General features: G+C 35.1%; 1 protein-coding gene across 3 annotated transcripts in view; it reads left to right on the top strand.

Moving 5' to 3' along the window:
* Positions 1–309: 309 nt before the first annotated feature.
* Positions 310–21,077, top strand: part of LOC109049422 (growth factor receptor-bound protein 2) — a 41,550-nt gene continuing 20,782 nt past the window's right edge. The window contains exons 1-3 of one of the 3 annotated variants that reach the window (XM_042720630.1): positions 310–465; positions 1,512–1,583; positions 1,665–1,815. In XM_042720630.1, coding sequence (XP_042576564.1) covers positions 1,738–1,815 — 78 coding nt within the window. In that variant the 5' untranslated portion in view covers positions 310–465; positions 1,512–1,583; positions 1,665–1,737. Of the gene's footprint in view, positions 466–1,511; positions 1,816–21,077 lie in introns of all 3 variants that reach the window. The other 2 variants (XM_042720629.1, XM_042720628.1) reach the window with 2 other exon arrangements.

Consider the following 21,077-nt stretch of genomic DNA (forward strand, 5'->3'; position numbering starts at 1 on the left):
TAATGTTTTTGTGGTTTTTTTTGCAATTTGTTAGTTAATTTGTGGTTACCATGGTTTAACTACAGTAACCATGTTTTTTTGTTTTTTGTGTAAGATAATGCAGTTTCAAGCAATGTTCTGAGCATCAACAGTCGAGATGTTTACTATTCCCTATAAAATGCAGACACTCGATGTTTGACCAGAAGATGGCACTAGGTTGCAGCCTATTAAACATCACTGGACTTAGTTATAAAACTGTGTAATGGCTCAACTCGTCCAGCAGGGGCAGGCGGAAGCTGAAACGTGCGGACGTCGCCGTATCAAAGAGGAAACGGAAATAAACAGAAAAATACAGCAATTTTTCACCATTTCAAGTCGGGCGAGGTAGGAGAGCTCAACCTCATCAACGATTAAAGACAATTAGAGTGGACTCTAGGGTCTTTAAAACGAGAGCGCGAGTGCTGGCCCTCGCAGTTGTTTTCAAGAGTGAGTATAAGAAACTACAGCTTTTCTCTGACTGCCAGCGTCAATGTTTTTTTTCACGTTAACACAAGCAAAGGCCATAAGGCCTCTGTGCTCTCCTATACATTACCGCTGTTCGCTATTATTAATCATAAAGAGATCATGGAATTTATGCATCTAGACATGTTGACAGAAGGAACGCATTCTCGTGTTTTATTAGGCTACATGGAATTTTTAAACTAGAACCTTCGGAACTGTACGTTACTGGAATTAGTCATGTTTATGTTTTTATTATCATTTAAAAGATTCAGTGTGAATATAACTACTTTAAAAACTTTTGGAAGTTAGTTTTATGCAGCGTTGCTGCATATATAGCATAATGGTAATCAATTTCACTTTTTTTAAGATTGATATTTATTTTATACGAGTGTTGTAAACATTATGCGATTTTGTTATATGATGGTAAATCATGTTGTTTCGAGATTCAAGCGGTAGACATTAATGCGCCGTTGTCGAATGCTGCCTGTTGCATTGCAATACTAAGTGAGATATAGATATGATTAAAATACACGATAACACATATAGCCTATGCTTTAAATAACATCCAAAGCATTTCCGGTGTAATTTACGCAATTTTCTTAACTACGAATCTGATATCTTTAATAAATACATAGCTGCGTTTACACGTTGACTTATGTCTGCGCAATTCTTCATATTTGCTCAAAAGAATATTATTCTGTGCACGTTCTGTAGCGCTATGACGTTATCGAGCAGTACATTGGTCGAGCAACAGACGGAGCGAAGCCAATTGGGTGTTGACGCCCCTTCCAGGGCTTTGATTGGCTGACGCCGCTTCGACGCGCTAATCTGATTGGACGGTCCGCTCTGGCTGCGGAGCGTAATTGGCCGCTTGAGACGTCAAGCGGACGGGTTTCCTTCCTCTTTATGGGGAGCGTTTGCTTTTTAATGCTAGTTGTATCTTGGGGCGCGGCCCATTGAGCAATCTAGAACACTAGATCAACACTATCGAGTGCTATCGGATTTTCTGAGAGACTGTACTTTGTTCGCAGGTTTCTCGCCGTGATCTTTATGTGAGGACCGCGACGGGAGGAGAGACGCGGGGCTGAGAGAGAGAGAGGCAGGTGGAGATCATTGTGTCTTCTTGGATCTGTGCTCATCCTCGCTATTGAGATCTCATTGTCTGGTCCTCTGGTCCACAACAGGGATATAAACTGCATCAGGAGGCATCTTCCACTGCTCTGTACCTTACCACACAGGTGTCCGTCAGGCTGAATCATGGAGGCCATTGCCAAGTATGATTTCAAAGCAACTGCAGATGATGAGCTGAGTTTTAAACGTGGGGAAGTACTGAAGGTAAGTCATGATTATTTAATGTGGGTTATTGTTTTTAAATATAGGTCCACATGAGCAGTAGTTGGGGCTTTTTTTTATCTTGATCAGAATGTCTGTAAGTGCCTTATTGTCTCATTACTAATTAACTGCTGAAACAGTACTTACAGGCTATATTGGATCTGGACCAGTTGGTTTGTTAGTTAGTGATTAAATTTTTTTATTGTTTGGTCTTCTGTACATATGCCAGGAAAAATTATTTGCCATTTACGTGAAGCAGGGTGGATGATTACGGTATTGAGAATAAGGAAGTAATTTAAAAGATAATGTAAATTTCACAAAAACATATCAGCAACATATCATATCAGGTTTTATATATATATGTGTGTGTATATATATGTGTGTGTGTGTACTCATTTAGCCGAAGACTTTGTTTAAAGTGACTTGGAGGGAAACGCAAGGAATTTTTCATAAACCAGTTTAAGGTGATTTGAAATTGAGCAGTTTTAGGTACGAAGAAACATTTATTTATTAAAGGAAGGTTTTTTTTTTTTTTGGAGTAGTTTGTTTTTTTTTTTTATTTTTTTTCATAATATGATTGTTTTTTTTTTTTGTGAGCATCGTCGTTTTTTAAAACCTCTATGATTTACTTTTTGTCTGTGGACCAAACGTTATTTTAAAGAGTGTTTGTACTGTTTCTGAGTATGCAGTGAAAGTCAGTGGGGTCCAAAACAAACACTGAAACATTTTCCAAAATATCTTCTTTTGTGTTCTGCAGAAGAAAGAAAGAAAGTCATACAGTTTTGGAACGACATGAGAGCAAGTAAATCATAACAGAATAAAACATTTGGGGTGAACTATCTTTTTAATTTTACGTCATTGTTTTGAAATGCGTCTGGAAGATTACTTAAGCGCACATTGGCAAACTTTCTTGATTTTTGCTGATAACTGGTCGCAATAATGCAACTTTGTCGTTTATGGCATTTAGCTTGTAAAATTGAAAAGCGTTTTAGAGCATTTATGAGTAAAGAAATAATGAGCAAAAAGCCATTTGTTGATTTCAAGGGCGAGTTCCTGCTCATTTCGTGAAATGTTGTCATTATTTCCTCACTTCTTATATCTGTTTCATGATATCACCGCAGTTTCTTCCATCCAGAAAGCAGCTTCTCAGAGCAACTGTTTACACAAGCACATAGTTTCTCTTTCCTCTTGCGTCTGAATGCTAATCTCAAGCACAGCATCTGTTAATCTGGCCAGACCTCACAGCTGTATGTCGCTGTCCAGCTTATGTAAAGCTGCGATCTTTCCTTCTCTCCCTAAGGAGAGTTCAAGCCGTCCCTCTCTGAGCTGGATTGCAACATATGAGCTGTGCGGAGGAATGGGCTTGTGCTCAAGTGCTCGGAGATTTAAACGCAATCATTCTAATCTCTCAGGTTGAGTTTAGGGGCATCTTTCATGCATCATGCGTACATAAGCCTGTCATAAGCACGTCAACAGCCTCATTCCTTTGATCTGATTACCGGCCCAGATTATCATCAGGTCTTTGTCTTTGTGATGGGATGGCAGAGGCACTCAATGAACCATGTCCTGAAGTGTTGTGGAGGAAAACCGGCAGGATTATGGTTTTGGTCTGGTCCTCTGTGGGATTTTTTTATTTTTTTCCTGATTTCAGATCATAGTGTTGGTTATGAATAATGCAGCAAGCAGTAATATGTTCTCATGTGTGTGTTTTCTTTTGTAAATAGCACAAAAGAAATAAGAAGCCTGACTTTATTTGGTCTCTTATGCCTTGTATGCAAGTAGGAAACTGTTTACTCAAACTGCTTCATCCAAAAAAATTAATATTGCAACTCACCCTCATTGCTTTTTTTTTTTGTGGAATAAACAAAAATATTTTAGAGAATGTTTCTATTGTTTTTGTGCATGCAATGAACGTCAGTGGATCCAATGTTGTGATTGTTGTACACTGACATTAAACACTTTTTCCAACCCCCCCCTTTATGAAGAGGTAGGGCTTTATTTGTCCTTTTTAAGACAAGCATAGAAATTTTAAGGAATAAATTGAATGGAGCACAGCACATCAGTGTCTAAATTATTAAAAAATTCCAATAGATCTCTATTACTTTTGTACTTTATTTTAGCTCTGCTCCAAAATATCAGCCAGTGTCTAAATTATTAAAAAATTAATGTGTAAATAACTTGTACAGTAACTCTGCAAAAAAGTAATGTTCTTCTGTATTCTTGGCCCTTTTTTTACCTGGATTCTTAAGATCAATTAAGATTAAAATTTGCTTGAGAAGCAAAATGACTTAAAATATGCCTTGCTTTTGATTTTATGATAAAAACAAGAACAAATATCTGCCAGTAGGCTCAGGAAACTCAAGAATTTTTATTCAAAAGGAAAACAAGTTTTCATTCCCCCATTGACAGATATTTGTTGTTGCTTTAAGCACAGACTCACTTAATTTTGTTCAGCGTTTTAGAAAACAAGACTTCATATCTTCAGTTTCCATCTCAAGTAAATGTATCTTGATTTAATGGAAGTTTAGATGTTTGTATTAGAAAACATAAGAATGCTGAGAAAAATGTAGTGCTGTGAATTTATGAATAAGACATTCTGCTCTGATTTAAGACCTTCATTTGTGAAAGGGCGAATTCAGACTTTAAGACCCTCAGAAACCCTAAAAACAGAGTTTGGAATGACATGAGGGTGAATAAATATTTGGGTGAGTTATTCCTTAAATTTCACTTGTTGTGGTGTTTTGAAATGCATCAGGAAAATAGCATGCTTTCGTGCACATGAACATAAACTGTCTTCAGTTTTGCTGATAATCAGCTACAGTGACACGACTTTATCTTTAAAAACACAGAAGCGGCAAGAAATATGATGTTGGCCGTGTGTTTTTGAATGTACTGGATCTGACTGGCATGTTTTATTGGCGTGTCTCACACCGACCCAACAACCAATGCAGTGTGGTGTTTGTTGGAACATTGTGCAGTAAACATCAAGTAAGTTTCTTTACCATTACAAACATCATAGGTTTAAGGCACTTGCTGACTCCAAATCCAACCTCTTCCCACAATTCCTTCTGCTTTTTTTTTTGTAAATGCACAAAGAGGAGCCTGTTTACACATGGTCTTGTCAAGATGTTTAGCGCTGTACGTTCTGTAGAGTTGGTGTTAAAATGTTCTTTTTCTATTTGTGTCTCTGATTTTATCAGGAAGTGATTCTTCAAAGCGTGCAAAAAATGGACCGTAAGTCAGCAAAGGTGCTAAAGGCTATCTTTAATATCCTCCGTCAGCATTCTATTTGAAACTAGATCTACATTTTGAGAGTGTTTTCCCATGCAGAAGTCACCGCCACAATGCAGCGGGGTTCTTGGTGGTTGTCAAGGTGATGCTTTGCAGTTGCTAAGGTCTTCTGAGTGGGTTTTTAGTACATCTGCTATGTGGTCTTTTGTGTGGTGATGTCTGTGTTTAAGCAAAGTGGCTCCAGCTACAGTATCTGTTGATGCCACGTGTGCAGTTCACTTCTTTTTTTTTTTTTTTTTTTTTTTTAAGGAACTTCTCGAAACCTTTATTTTTGAACTTATCAGCCTCTCGTGTAAAAAATATAACTTCTAGTATAACATCAGCATATCAGTAAATGGTGGTGATGTAGAGAACCCACAGGTTATCTGTTGGTCTGTAGAGCTAGACTGACCCTCATCACAGTACCCTCATTTTTTTCAGGCTGAGGTTTCGGTGGTGAACATGCTCCAGTCATCTTGTCTTGGTTTCTGTTCTGATGCAATAACCAAAAGAGTTTCACAGTTGTATTCTATGCTGAAAATAATAAAATATTATTGTATATAATTATGGTGTAATTTTAAAAGTAATAATATATACCTTAAAATATTAAATAAAATATTACAATTTAAATGAAGCAATTTATACTTGCTTAATTGCTTTATTGTAGTATTTTAGTTTACTATAATTTTTTAAAAAAATTTTAGTTTTTTATTTTTATATTATTTTTTAAAAAAGTTTATAAACTTTTTAAAAATGTTATATATATATATATAAATAAACAAACTTTTTAAAAATGTTATTATTAAATCAACAAATATTTATTTATTTATATTTATTTATTTGCGGTTTAATATTTCTTATGTTTGTGTTCAGTCTGGAAGCTGTTTCAGCTTGTGATGGACGTATAAGTAAATGTATTCAGAAGCATTATGATAGTGCTATCATGCTTTTAACAGTGCTTTAAGACACCAAAGATACCAGTACGGTCCTCTTTGGATTTTAAGGAGCTTGGATGTTGTGGTGGTGATCTCACACATTGACTCTATTTTTGGCTGTAAATCAAAGGCTTTTGAGGGGTTTTGCCTTCTGCCACAATTAGAGGAACAACCTGATTTTTCTTTTTAGAGTACTTATTAGGAAGGCAAAGTCATGTTGTATCCTCTCATTTTCACTTTCCTATTCTGGTTTTGCTTTTGATAGCTGATTGGCCAGTGGAAGGATTTCCCTAAATGGACAACAGTGGCTGTTTCTCTTGCGATATATTGCAGAATAAACATTAACTGGCTGATAGCTGTCGCTGAAAGGCCAAGCATTTTGGAATTGACCTTTTCATTCACTCTTAATTTCCCCCATAGAAACTGATTGAGCAGGACTTTCCTGTTTATTGGCTGTCTCATCTGTGATGAGATGGAGAGGGAGTCACAATGTTTGCCCGAGGGGTCGTTGTCCCGCTGACACAAATGGGCCGGAGAGCTTGCAGTGCTGTTGAGAAACGGCCAGTGGCTATGTGCACGTCTTCCTGGGATAGAAGAGCTCTTAAATGAGTAATAATGCTCCAGACTATTCTAGAAATAACCAGGAGCATTTTTTTCCAAAAGGAAAGAAGAGGTTTTATTGCAGTACTCTTGAGTGATTCAAGAGCTAAAGCTAAGTTTGTGATGATTTGTTAATAATTTTTTTTAGTTTTGAGCATAAACTTGTCCTGCGTTTTATGTTGCGATCATAAATTATTTTGAATAAATAAAATATACACACACCGAAATCTATCTAAAATATATTTATATAAACTGAAATATATAAACACAAATGTAATGATGTTAAGTTTGTAAACATTTAGTTTTCAAATTTTTGATGGAACAAACATTTAAGGTGGGATATGGCTGAGACGTATCTTATTTTAAAAAATAGTTTTAAAAATTCACACTTTGCTACTTGATAATTTAATACTGATTCAATGCCACTGATTCATGCTGATTCAATGATAATTTAATACTGATTTATCCTTTTACATTGCACCCGTTTAAACAATTTGACAGCCCAACATTACTTGTATATAATACGATGGCAGATGATATTTTAAAATATTATCAGTTTATTCCTAATGCATGCTTTTCTGTCATCATCTAATGAATTTTCCCATTGGGCCTAAAAGCAGAAATGAAATAATTATTAAAAACTGGTTAGCTTGTTGTTATGATCGTTAACACTATCACTTGTTCTCTATTCAAGGGTTAAACTGCTGCCAAAAAAAGCAAGATCAGAGGATTTTAAACGGGTCAGGTCAAAAGTCAGCCGCAGGTTTACTAATGAGTGGTTGCAGATGCTGGCTGTTAACCTGCCAGACACATTTCTTTAGGTTTCATTTCATTCCTCCGCATAGTTTCAGTTTCTCACTGGTGAATGAGAAACGTTTCAGCAGCTGCCATTCGGCGTCCCCAGCGTTTAACCTCTGACGACCTCAGAAAGCTGCCGCATGCGCTAATGTCTGTCATTTGCTCTTGACATTGTTTGTTTTATGTGTCCGGTACATTTGCCTCTAGCTGTGGAAGTGAGGTACAATAATCACAGAAATGATAATAAAGTACAGTTTGCTGATGCTGTAATAGACTGACGCAATTTGCATTGACATCAATACCCTACATTTGCTTTCACGTGTTGTCTTTTGCTTTCCTGCTTCATCCATCTCTCTCTCTCTCCTCCCAGACTGTGACACACGCTCTGATGTTTTCCTTGAGATGAGTCTGTAAAGACAGACATGATTTAACAGGCCCATGCTCCATTGCCCTCTGCCTCTAGTTGAGCTATTAGAGGCTTCTAGGCTTCCCTCTGAGTTCATCTGTTCTTGTCTGCTTTGCTATGAAGTCAGAGAGTAAGTGGGTGTAGAAGCACACACACTCATCTAAAGAAATAACTCTTACTGTCCTCGATTTGCACTGACAGAACAACCAGAAGTCATTGGTTTTCAACCTCGACAAAGTTGAGCAGAGTTCAATGTAATGCAGACGAGCAGCAATGCGACGTGGCGGCTCCTAAATAGAGTTCAAATTAGAGTTGGATTGATACTAAAAATTTGGCTTGTGGCATTAAATCGATACCTCAGGCAAGAAATATGCAACTACAACAGTCTTGCGCAACTGATGAAGTGCAGCTATGATTGTCAGTGGATTCAGTGACGTCCTGTGCCTTTTGAGGTCACAGCTGCTTTCTTCTGAAGCTCTTCTCATCATGTTATTTTACATATTTGCACTTGTTTAACATTTATGAAATGTGACTGTTATAATACATGGATCAGCTACTGAAAATTATGATGTTTTACTACGGTATTGTTATTTTTTAGTACATTATTCCATACAATACTAGTGCAGATAACTCTTTCCCCGCCAGAGTTTTTAAAAATTTGCCAGCCACAGCCAGCATTTTTGATAATTTACACAATTTGCATGGTCGCCATATCTGAACATGCAATATGTCAAAAGAAAGAACAGAGCCTCTGCTTTTAAACAAACAAACAAACAAAAGTCTTATTCTGGCTACATGCATTTTTTTATATGTTTACCTTTGAATGTGGGGAAGTTTAATTAAAAATGTAAGATTTGAACAAAGCTGAGAAAAATGAATTGCATTGTTGGTGAATAATGCTGGAAAGCGTTGTCATATATATATATTCATATATATATGACGGAAAGTTAAGAATAAGAATGGGTTCTTCATTGGCATCTGTGGTTCCTTTAAGAACCTTTAAAATCCTTGAAACCTTTCCTTTGTACAAAAGGTTTGTTATAATGGAAAAAAGTGCTTTAGATGATTAAAACGTTCTTCACAATAAAGAGAAAAAAAATGGTCAGATCACTCAAAGGTTCTTCTATGGCACTTTCTTTTAGAAACTTTATATTTAATGTTCCTCTGTGGTCACCGGTTTTATCCCTTAAGATTTATCTTTGATCATCAAAATGGCATATTTCAAAGTTTTTGAAGTTTTTGGCTTGAATATAACTCTGCACCCTTACCTCATTTGTATGAATATGCAAATTAGACCCCCCCACCCCCACCTCCACTCAATCAGCAGCTCAGACCTGCTCCACTTTCACTCAGTTAACTGAAGTAGTAAACACAATACAATGGCAAGTGGCAATGTTGGATCAATTCAGCCATATGAGCCAGAAACTGATTCTGAAGTAAAAACATTGAATTATACAGGCTCGTATACAAGTAGATGTATCAGAGTAGTTATAGTTTTTATGTATCCCTCTCTACAACATTGGACATATGATGGTAGTTAGTATATCAGTAGTCTTTGGCTTGACTATATTATCAAACAGCTAATGTTTTGCTAATGTTACGCAAAGCATGTTTCCCTTCACTATCAGATCTCCACCACACAAGCTGATGGGATTGGTTGTGTGTTTCAAACCACGTTTTTGAGACTGTACACTGCAGTGTTAAGGAGAAAAGGTTTAACAATGGTGTTGACAGATGAATTTGCACATGGTTTGTCTTTAACTGCATTCAAAATAACACAATATAAACATGTAAGCAATGTTAAAAACTTCTTTAAGAGTGTTTTTTGTATGAAATGAAAGTGCTAAAATATGGTATACCTTTGATTTAATGCAGTAGCGTCTGCTAGCAGTCTCCAGTGATTTTAATTTTTTTTTATTTTTTGCTTGTCTGAACGGGGCTTCAGGCTGCTTTTGGCATCCTGAAGCTCATCATCAACATCTCAGAGGGAAATGGCAGCAGGCTTGTGGTTTCTTCCACCTGTTCTGGAGTTTTCTGCTGTGTCCTAGATCTGGAGGTGGGGGCTGTTACCTCTTCAACCCAGCAGCATCCTGAACACATCATTCCTGTAGAGAGCAGGTTTTGCTGCAGGCGGGCTCAGCGGGTTTGCTGGGTGTCACGAATATGAAGTGAAACACGTTTTGATATTTGATTTGAATTTGATTTCCTTTTTTGGCTCTTTGAACTCTTTTTAATGAAGTAGAAAGCATTTCAGAGGTGTTACAGCTTCATTACAAAAGAGAAACAAAAACACTGTATAAGTTACATGGTATTATTGCATTCAGAAATAATGTAAAATACTGCAATAAAACAAAACATTAGCAGACATTATAAAGAAGTATTTTTGTTTCTCTCACTTCAGCAAATCAATTAAGTGTAATGGTATTCAGAACAGGGATTAAAAATGTGTGCGCATTCATTATTAGCAGCTTTTATAAACGCCAAGCCTAAGCAAATTATTTCAAGGGATACTGAAATTTCTGGCGTGTGGCAAATGTGCTATAAAAAAACGCTCACACATGATTTGCATGCTTGACAGTAATTGCGTTCTATCAGTTGCTTTGGAATACATGTCACGGCTCATTTCAGAGGATAAAAAAACACAACTTATATTTGGAAAAATTGTATATAATAATAATAATAAGGTAACACTTTAGTTGGGGGGCCAGTTATCACTATTAACAAGTTGCTTATTGGCATGCATATTACTAGTATTTTGGCTGTTTATTAGTACTTATAAAGAACATATTAATGCTTTTTTCTGCATGACCATATTTTAACTCCCTTAATTCTTCCCCATACCTAAACTGAACCATTAATAATCAGCAAATTATAGGTTTATTGAGGAAAAAGTCATAGTTAATAGTGAGAATTGGTCCTCAGGCTAAAATGTGACCAATAATAATAATACACATTAATAACGATAATAGTAATTATAATGCATTATTGGCTTGTAACAGTTCACTTGCTATTTCTATGCATCCAAAAAAAAAAAAATTGACGACGCATATGCATCAGTTTGAAACATTGTAAATCTTTAGTTTTAGTCAATATTTGATTTAAAATGCTGGAAATGGACCGAAATGCAATTCATTAAAGTGTCAATCAATATTTGAACATTTATAAACATTACTTTTTATTGTTTAGATGATTTATTTACTACTACTTATCTAGTCAGATTTGAGATTTCCAATCAGTTTTGTAATTGTTGTTAAAAGGCATTGATTTCTACTGTGCACCTGGGGTTAGAAGCCACAGTCAGGTTATTTATGAGGATAGGCTTGTGTAAACTCTTTTCAACGACAGCAACAGCTCAATGGTTTTACCTTGATTTTATCTGTGATCAATAGAGGTGCTCTTCAAACTGATGGCGAGGCTTTGGCCTTGTGACCTGCTCTAATTTAAGTGTCTCTTCCTCTACAGTATTTGAGCAGAGCAGGATGAGATGGGGGAGCACTTGGAAGCGTCTTGTTGCATTACGTTTTAGTTGAGTCAGGACTGGCTGCTGTTTGTTGGAAGGATTTCATGCCACTAAGCTTTTCTGGTGAATTAGATAATGCATTTGATCAATTATGCACAATTAAAAAACCTAAGTCATCAAAGAATGTCCTGCACTGGGTAGATACACACTTTTTAAATAAACGTTGAACTGCACCAGTTAGTTATACAGTGATATTGACACTAAATTAACCATAGTCTTTTATTTTTGGGTTTCCCGTGTGAGCAGGGATACGTCACTGTTCTGGTTTAGTTCGAATGTGATCGTGAGACTGAGCGCTTTGCAGACGTAGCCCAGTTTCACTCTACAGGTGCACGTTTCTAAGAAATCCCCCTGAAGTAACTCAAACACGCCACGCGACCGACAGGTTCTTCACTTAAGTACTAAAACTGGAGTTCGCTTATTACTGATCAGCTTCTTAGAAAGAACCCGTCACTTAGTGGAAACTGTCGTGTACGATTACTAGTATCTAAAACATGGTTGGATTTTCCTCACTTCCCCTTAGACTATGTCTTAAAATGTAATAAAGGGAAATGGAAAGTCACCTCCTTCGGCTTAATGGAAGTTCTCAATCTTTTTTGCTGAAAGCCAAGCTTGCTTTTAAACTATTCATTAGCAGAAGCGAAAGATATGGATATGAAGTTGTTGGGTGGCTTTGGAATGAGGCTGAAAACTCGAAGCCAGTTCTCAGAAAGTGCTAATGTTTAAAATAACACTGAGGTTAAGGACAGGAAAGGATGAAATGTTAATGTGTTCGTGTGTAAGACCGTTGCGGAAGGTTTAATGTGGATGTCTGTCCGTGTGCCGTAATTGAAAAGAGCTGTCTGTTCATTACAGGCACGAATATGCTGAATTTTTAATGGCGAGAGACAAAATTAGTCAAGTCTGTTTTAGCAGCCATCATTTTATTTGAATGTTCGGTCTAGTAATTTATTTTGGATGGTTTAGGTTGTTTTCCTCCACAAACTTCTAAATTATGAATGCTTGAAAGGGAACTGAGGAAGAGTGAATAAAGTTTTGAGTGTGGGAACTAAAGTTGTGATGTTGTCTTTAGTTAGGGTAGATGAGGTTTTCAGAAACCATAGTGAACTGGTTTTGTGCAGTTTTAAGCACTCGTAATAAGATGCGGTTTGCAACAAGTGTTTTTTTTTTTTTTTACGTTTTTATGCATTTATTTATAGTTATGAATATTTAAGTTAATTAAATATTTATGATGTTTTGTGCAGCAGCATTATGGATTCTGTGATTATTTAAAATGAAATAAATTTAAATGTAAGAACACAAGCAGTTAAAGAATGCTTTTGTCAAATAAAATAAATATATTTTTTACATTTTTACATTATTTTAAATAATAAATAAAATAACTTATTAATTTGTTTTTTAATACATTTTTTATTTCATTAATTAATTTCATTCATTCAGATAAAAGTATCCAGGCACATTTATATATATAAACATTTTTCACGTTGGATAAAAGTGTCTTCTGAGTGAATGAGTGTAAATCAATTGGATACAGTTAGGAGTCATAGTGAAGACATACCATCATATTTACATGTCAGTCCCAAACTTGACTCTTGATTCTTGGCTGTCATCTTGCTTTGCATGTAATCTCAAGTCGTTTCATGAAGCTTTGCTGTTGAGAGAGTTCAAACTTCCCCCCTGTGGCATTAATCGCTTCAAAGCTGAAAAGTGTAAAGCCTTTGTCTCTTCTGCATGGAACCAGCAGATTTTTCTAAGAATAACTTTCAGTTTTCAAAGTCGATTTTTGTAATCCCATAGCTGAAAATGAACCTAAAAGCTGAGTGTCAGTTTTGGAGAAACTCATTATCGGTTCTTGTCTTTGTCAATAAGCCTCGTGTGGATGTTAAACTGTTGTTGCATCTTCAAATCGTCGAATCTTTTACGTTTTTTACCATTTTACATCAGGCATTTATGTTTGGTGTCTTCTGTGCAACAGAGTCAGAGTGGCTTTTTAATTTTGATCATGATGATCACATGGGGTTCTTCTCTCTGAAGCAGACATGCAATGATGACATTATGTTGCACAACTTGGCTTTGTGAATGTCTTATGACTGCACAAGTAAAGATGCACTATTTGGCTGTGCTGTAATATATTTGGTAGCAGTTGTTGTGGCACAAGCTAAGTAAACCGCCACCGTCATACTGATGCTTTGATTACAGTTTATATTGTCATATATGTTCCTTGTGCAAAACACTCCTTGTGTTAGTTTAGTTTCCACTTGAATAATCTTAAATTGTTCTGCTCTTTGGACTTCCCATTTTTTGCGTAGGCTGTTTTTAAGTGCCCACAAACCTTGACCGACCTTCCCCTAAGCAGCTAGTGTAACTATAGGTTGTATAATTTGCATTTTGGATCGTTTGAATCTATGATAGATCGAGCATCGTCAACAGCCTGATGTTTTCAAGTGGCTGTCATAATCAGATGTCATGGTGTTATCATAATGATTTCTCAGATTTTCACAAAAATGGACTCGCATGGAAGTTTTCAGCACAAGGGTCTTGTGGGTTTGAATCACGCTGCCAGCAGAAAGGAGAAGGAACTCGTCTCGATCGCCACACTTCAGCTGAGCTCTCTAAAAATGCACTTTGGTTTATGTTCTCAGATGAATTGTGCACTTGTTGTAATTAAATCTGGCGCTTTTGAACTTTTAATGAGATTCACTCACACTTCCATCAAAGGATTTTCTGCAGCATGCTTTTCATATCAAATATTACTTTTTTTTTTAAATATTTTTTTTAATTGCCCCTATTATGGATTTTTGAAAATGACCTTTCATGCAGTGTGTAACAGCTCTAAGTGAATGAAAACATGCTGCAAAGTTTTAAATCTGAAAGTGCACCTTGTATAAAGTTGTCTCTCTCTCTCTCTCAAAAAAAAAGTAGACTCTGAATCATTTAAACGAGTAATTTTTAAAACGAATCCCAAGCTGTTTCATGTTGACTTCAACATGAAACATTAGCATATTGCCCGCCCACTTGTTGCACACGCAGACCCAGGAAAACTTGACCATTCTTCCAAGTCTATTCATTCTTTGCCATTAGGTGCCGCTTTTAGAGCTGTAAAAATAGCGGTTTCCCCGGTAACACTGTACACAAAGCAGAACTGCACTCACAAACACTGCTTTATCCGGCATCCTGTAATGATGTAATGGAAATGAAATCGACCAATCAGATTCAATCATCGCATTTTACCCTTTACGCAAAGGAGGGGTTTGGAAAAATGAATGGTTGAGCGAATCGTTTGGGAGTCGTTAAGGAAGTCAGGTAAAAAATAAATGCATATTATAAGACAATGAAAGTCTTTTTTGACCTTGCATGCATGTCAACCTGTTGTTGGGGACTCCCAAAACCAAAAGATTAACTTTTCATAACCCATAATAGGGGCACTTTAATTGCATTTAAGCCAATTTATTGTGGATGCGTATTTAGTCTTGGAAAACATCTTGTGATTTATTTGAATTTGTGTTTGTGGGAGGGGTGATTAGGACATTCTACAACACGCTGTTCATATCAAGTTCATCTCTTTTTTTATTTTTAATTACATTTTTTTTAAAGCATCATTTTTTTGAGGATGCTGTCAAACCATTAATCACATCAAAAATAAAAGTTTTTGTTTACATAATATGTGTGTATACTGTGTGTATTTGTTGTGTGTGTATATATATATATATATATATATATATATATATATATATATATATATATATATATATATATATAAAAAAACCACACACATGCATGTATATATTTAGGAAAAAATGTTTTTATATTAAATATTATATGTAATATAAACTATATGAATACAAATATATACCTGCAAATACATGTAAATATTTTTTATATATATATATATATATATATATATATATATATATATATATATAATATATATATATATATATATATATATATATACTGTATGAGTGTGTGTATTTATTCATGCATACTAAATATACACAGTACACACGCATCTATTATGTAAACAAAACCTTTTATTTTGGATACGATTAATCTTTTGACAGCACTAGTTTAGTCATTAGTCAAAAAAAAATTATTTACTTTTTTTTTATTTTGTAGTAAATGTATAAAAAAAAATTCTAGTTACAGTTGATTCCAAAATGGCTCTATTTAAATTTGAAATTTCTTATAACCTTTTTCAAAGGTCATGAACATTCATTGGGTCTAAACAAGGTTTGGATACCCTGAAAGAAAGGCCAGAAATACTTAATTTAACTTCAGACTGATGTTATATTTTCTTTTAGAATTTTAAAGATTCTTTAAAGCCTTTTAAATGTCTAAAATCTGTATTATTGTAGTGTACAGAGAGCCAGTGGTTGGCGCACAAATGAGTGAGATGACTGTAAACGTATCAGCAGCTGCATGTGGAATCTGTAATATCTGTATGATGTTCTCCACTGGATGGTCAGTGACACACCCTCTGTCCTCCTCGTCATCTTTCTGTTCATCACTTCCTGACCCAGGCATTCTGGGAAGGAGCATCAGCCTAAAGGGGACTGAGCGCGTGCAACTGCGCCCTGGTGACATCAGCATGTGAGCTTGCAGCCACCTTAAAAGCTACTTTGTTCTCACTTCCTGTTGGGTACAGATTCCACCCCCAGCAGTTTCCTGTCTCCACAGAGCTGCAGTGGAGTGCGTGCGGCAAACATTCAGCAGTCTGATTCGACTGCAGCTTCACTGTCTAATCACTGTTCAAACATGTCCCGTCCTGCTTCAGACACCGTACCAGTACTGGCTAGGAACAAGTTGTTGTTGTTTTTCTGATATCTTTCAGGTATTTTTATCTTTTTGTGTTTCACAAGTTGTTTATTCATATAATTTCTTGCCATTTTTTTATTTAAAGGCAAGAAATTGTATTTAAATCCGATTCTTTTTGCAGTACTAGTTCTTAAATTAGGTAAAATCAATGTAGAATTGTAAATAAATATATTTGTTCTTGATTGTGCTAAGCAGAATAGTGCGTATATAACATATGTATATTTAAAACGTAATTTTAAATAGAATGAAATTAATATATACAATTAAAATGTAATATTAAGAAATAAAATGACAAAGTTAATTTGATCATTTTATGTAATTTTATATTGAATAAAATAAATTATATATATTAAAAGTGAATTGGAGGATTTTAAATTGTCCTTTTTTTTTTGGTTTTTTTGAATTGTTTTATTATGAAAATATATAAAATTTAAATTGTATGTCCCTCTGTTTCTGCTTTTTTTTTCTGTAGTTATTTTTAATCATATTAATCGAAACCCATTTTCAAATGCATGTATAATGTATTTTAACAATTTTATTATTTTAACATTAAAATAACATTTATAATGTTATTTATGTATGCTTTGTTAAATATTGTACAGTAATTTGCAGTGTAATTTATGGCAAAATTACAGTGATAAAAGCATATTAATTGGCAAATATTTGGCAGTTTTGTTGAGACTGGGTTTATTTGGTGTGTGCATTTCATTTGCTGTCATTAATTTGTATGATTCATATTTCAGCCATCACACTTTCTCTAGTATAGTCATCAGCCACTGAAAGAGCCATATTGGTTGAGCGCTAGTGTGCATGTTTATGTTACACTCTTTACATTCAGTGTTACTGTGTGTTGACCAGTGTTTATGCAGGCTTGCTTTAGCAGTTTCACAGCGGACACAATCTGTCTCTGATGCTTAAGTAGTTGATATTTGCCCTCAAGAGAACAACAGCCTCGCTCTGTCTTTAATCTTTTCTGTGTGAAGCATAAAAAGCTCTTGTGTGCAGTCTGTGAGCTCTGCATTAGCAAAAGCCGCACTCATGCACTCTACATGAAGGTTTGCTGAAATGCAGCATTACCTCCCAGTGTTTCAAGTGAAGCTGTAAGGCGACACATGGAGAGAGTGAGTTATAGGTGGCGTCACAGATGAAGGATGAGGTTGCTGCCCTCGTCAGGACCGTTTCCAGCAGCACAGCAGTGTTATCGGCGCCGTGTCTTTAGGGACTGAGTCATCATGGCGAGACGTCCCTGGGTAGCAGTTAAGGTGACTCAAAGACGGCTTATTAAGCAACTCATCGGCTCTGTGTTGAGAAACTACAGCCAAGTTATGTTGGCATTTACTTTTGTTTTTAGTCTATTTTATTTATGGTCTTAAAAGTTATGTTGGCATTTACTTTTGTTTTTAGTCTATTTTATTTATGTTTTTGAATTTTCTTTTGTTTTTAGTCTATTTTATTTATGGTCTTAAATTATTTTAAACTGTTGGCATTTACTTGTGTGTATACACATTACATATATACATACATGTATATATTAAGAAGATATATATATATATATATATATATATAAGAATATAAATATATAATATATATACATAAATAAATATAATTTATGTGTGTGTATATATATACATAATATATATACACATATATATTGTATACTTTTATTTTGGAGTAGTTAATCGTGATTAATCATTTGACAGCCCTACTAAATATATATCGTGATTCATATATATTATATATATATAATATTTATATATATATATATTAACTAAATTTTAACTAAATACTGAAAACTAAAGTAAATAATACACACACACAAAATATAGCAAATATGTGTGAGACGTGTGTGTGTGTAGGCCATTGGAAAAAATGTCATGCTACTCTGTATGCTAGATGAATGTAATATAAGACATAGAAAATAGGTTTCAACTATTCTATTTTAGATTCTATGTTTTGCCAAATACAGATTTATTTTATTTGAATGGAAACAATGATTAAAACAAGGCAGCAAACCTATTTAGAAAAAATTAAACGTCAAAACCACAGAGGGACCAGTGACCCGTGAAGAATCCAATTTGGAGTGATTACAGTGGCAGGTACTCAACAAGGTGGCTGAGATCACAATCCTGTGTGTGCTGTCCACAAAGCTCATTAGAACAGCCTCCTAAAGCAGCGATTAACACAGCCCATCATGTCTTCATCACGTCGGCTTGTTAGGAACATCCTCTCTCACTTCCTCTGTATCAGGCAGACTCATCAGCTAGCCCTGTCCATAAACTGTCCGTCAGTTACTGTGATCATAGACTTCTGCTCATGTGTCAGTGTCATGAGGACGCTGGCTTATGTAACGCCACAATCCATGATTTATAATTCACGGATGGGCAAGCAGAAAGGCTTAGTCAGCCTATGGAGCCAAACAGGTTTGATGTAATCTTCTGGTTTGAGTTGTTTTGTTTTTAGTGTATTTGAGAGTAGGATGGCTTGTCTGTACATGTGCCATGTGTCCTGTGTCCTTTCTTTTGTGCAAACAAGATGATATGGCAAATATATATATGGCAAGAGATGATATTTTGGTGAATGTTGAGGGCCAAGTGAAAAAAAAAAACCCTTTTCAAAGACCCACCTCCCTTGGTTACTGATGCTATGTCCAACAAGCCATGCCGCTCTCACAATACACATCATGTTCTCACGCAGTGAAAAACACATGCTGGAGCAAAGAGGAAACTGATAACACACTGACAGACAAGACAGAGCAGGCTACTTCTGGTACGAAACAAAGACTGAGCTTTCGAATTTTGTCAATTTGTAAGAATTTTAAACAATAAATACTGTTTTGTGGGTTTATGTATTGTTTTATTGACAGATTTCTGTATTGACTTGGTTTGTTTGTGTTTTGTTTTTTGATTGATAACTGTATTTAAACATGAATGAACATCAGTAGGTATGTTGTTTCAACCGCAGAAAGATGTCGGTACACACCATTTTTCAAATTTATGTCCACCGACGTTAATATACACTCTTGTCTGGTTGGTTTGTTTGTTGGACAATTGAATTAAAGTCGAAAAATGGAAATATTTTTTTTTTCTCCTTATACTGGAAAAAACAGTGTTTACAGTGCACAGATATATTCAAAATATCATAATATATATATTTTTGTGTGTGTTTGACACAAAAAAGAGAGTCAGAAACAACTTTAAGGTGAGTAAATTACGATTTGTTGCTTTTGAGAGAACTATTGCTTTACAATTTTTGTCTGGCTGACAATAAAAGGGAAAAAAATCTAGTAATGCACTAATATTAAAGCTCTCTCTATTTTTCTTTTTCTTTTTCTTTTTTTTAGAGAACTATTGCTTTACAATTTTTGTCTGGCTGATATATATATATATATATATATATATATATATAAAATTTTAAACATTTTAAAAATTACAATCATTTTGAATGTCAATTTTAGTATGAAAAATTAATACATTAGATTATTTTGCATTAGAGCATTAGATGACAGCAAATGTTATCTGATCATTAAAAAAAATAAGCATTTAAACATTAAATAGTGATAAGTAATGAAAAATACCTGACAAATATTGGCCGATAACCGATATAATGTGTATCCCTAGAAAAGTGTCTTTAGTTAGGGGGAGGCCACGAGCCATTATCACAGAGACGTGTAGGGCTGTTTTATAGCATTTTCTTTTTTAAAAATCAGAAAAAAGAATCTGATCAAAGTCGTTTACTTTCAAGAAAGCAATTCTAACAGACATAATTCTCTGAAATATGATGAAATGGATTCTGGTTGCACGAGTGCAAGCGAGCTGTATTAAATCAGCAATCACAAGTCCTAGCGGGAGAGCTGCGAATCAGCACTAGAGTTATTACTGCTGATTGACTGATTGCTGAGCGCTGTTGTGAATGTAAATGCAAAATGCCATTTTAAAGGCAAGACGCTTTACCATCATCTCCATTCAGAGTTTCCATTTGAAAGTTTTCTTCAGGGTCAGCACAAACGGCATCGCAAGCAAACCCAAGTGTAACAATGCCACTTAACCATAATCAAAGCCTGGTAATTTCTGTAATTTGCGTCGTTGGCGTGACCTTGGCCTCCTGGTCTGTAGAGCTAATTAAGTGCAGTGGCATCACGTCTGATCGAGTGCTGAGTCAGTCAACGTTCTGCAGGAGAAGGACTCTTGAGAGTAATTCTACAATAAGGACTCTTTGCTTTCATAATGAGGTCGAACTTTGTAATTATGCCTGCTTCATTTAATGGGTTTTGTCCATTTGTCTTGCCTGTAGTAGTATGAGCATTTTGAATTAAATGCTTCCGTCAAAATTGCTTTTGATCTTTAAAGATTAAGATTAGGGTTCTCGCGGTTTGTTGATGTATGGGTCAATATCACTGTAGGGTGCCTTTTGGTGTCCTGTACATAACTCATTTGCCATGATAACATAACATAAAAATGACTATGAAAGGGTGTCTTATATTATGCTAAGATTTTATATCCATAACAAAAGCATTACTTGAATCAATTGTGATTGAGGATATAATATTATTATTATTATTATTATTATTATTATTATGTTTTTTTTAATAACCCTGTTTAGGAAAGGGACATCATACCTTTGAAAAAATATAATTTGCATCTTAATTTTGCAATGAAAATGTATTTAACAGTAATATGTCCATGACAGGATTGGCATATCTTATGGTTTATGCTTCAAATAATAGATAAATATTATCTAAAAAAGTGTGTGGGAGCTCGGCTTATATGTTTCTATTCATGACATGACATAAAACAAATGGGAAATTAAAACCAAAATGTTTGAGTATTGTGAGGGTTGATGGTGATATTGACCCTTATGCGAGTATCCATCAGATTGTTTAATCTAGCTGTTTCTCTCCATTCCTCTTTCTGTTCATAACTGA

The sequence above is a fragment of the Cyprinus carpio genome, chromosome B3 (genome assembly GCF_018340385.1).
Source record: "Cyprinus carpio isolate SPL01 chromosome B3, ASM1834038v1, whole genome shotgun sequence".
NCBI classification, from domain to species: domain Eukaryota; kingdom Metazoa; phylum Chordata; class Actinopteri; order Cypriniformes; family Cyprinidae; genus Cyprinus; species Cyprinus carpio.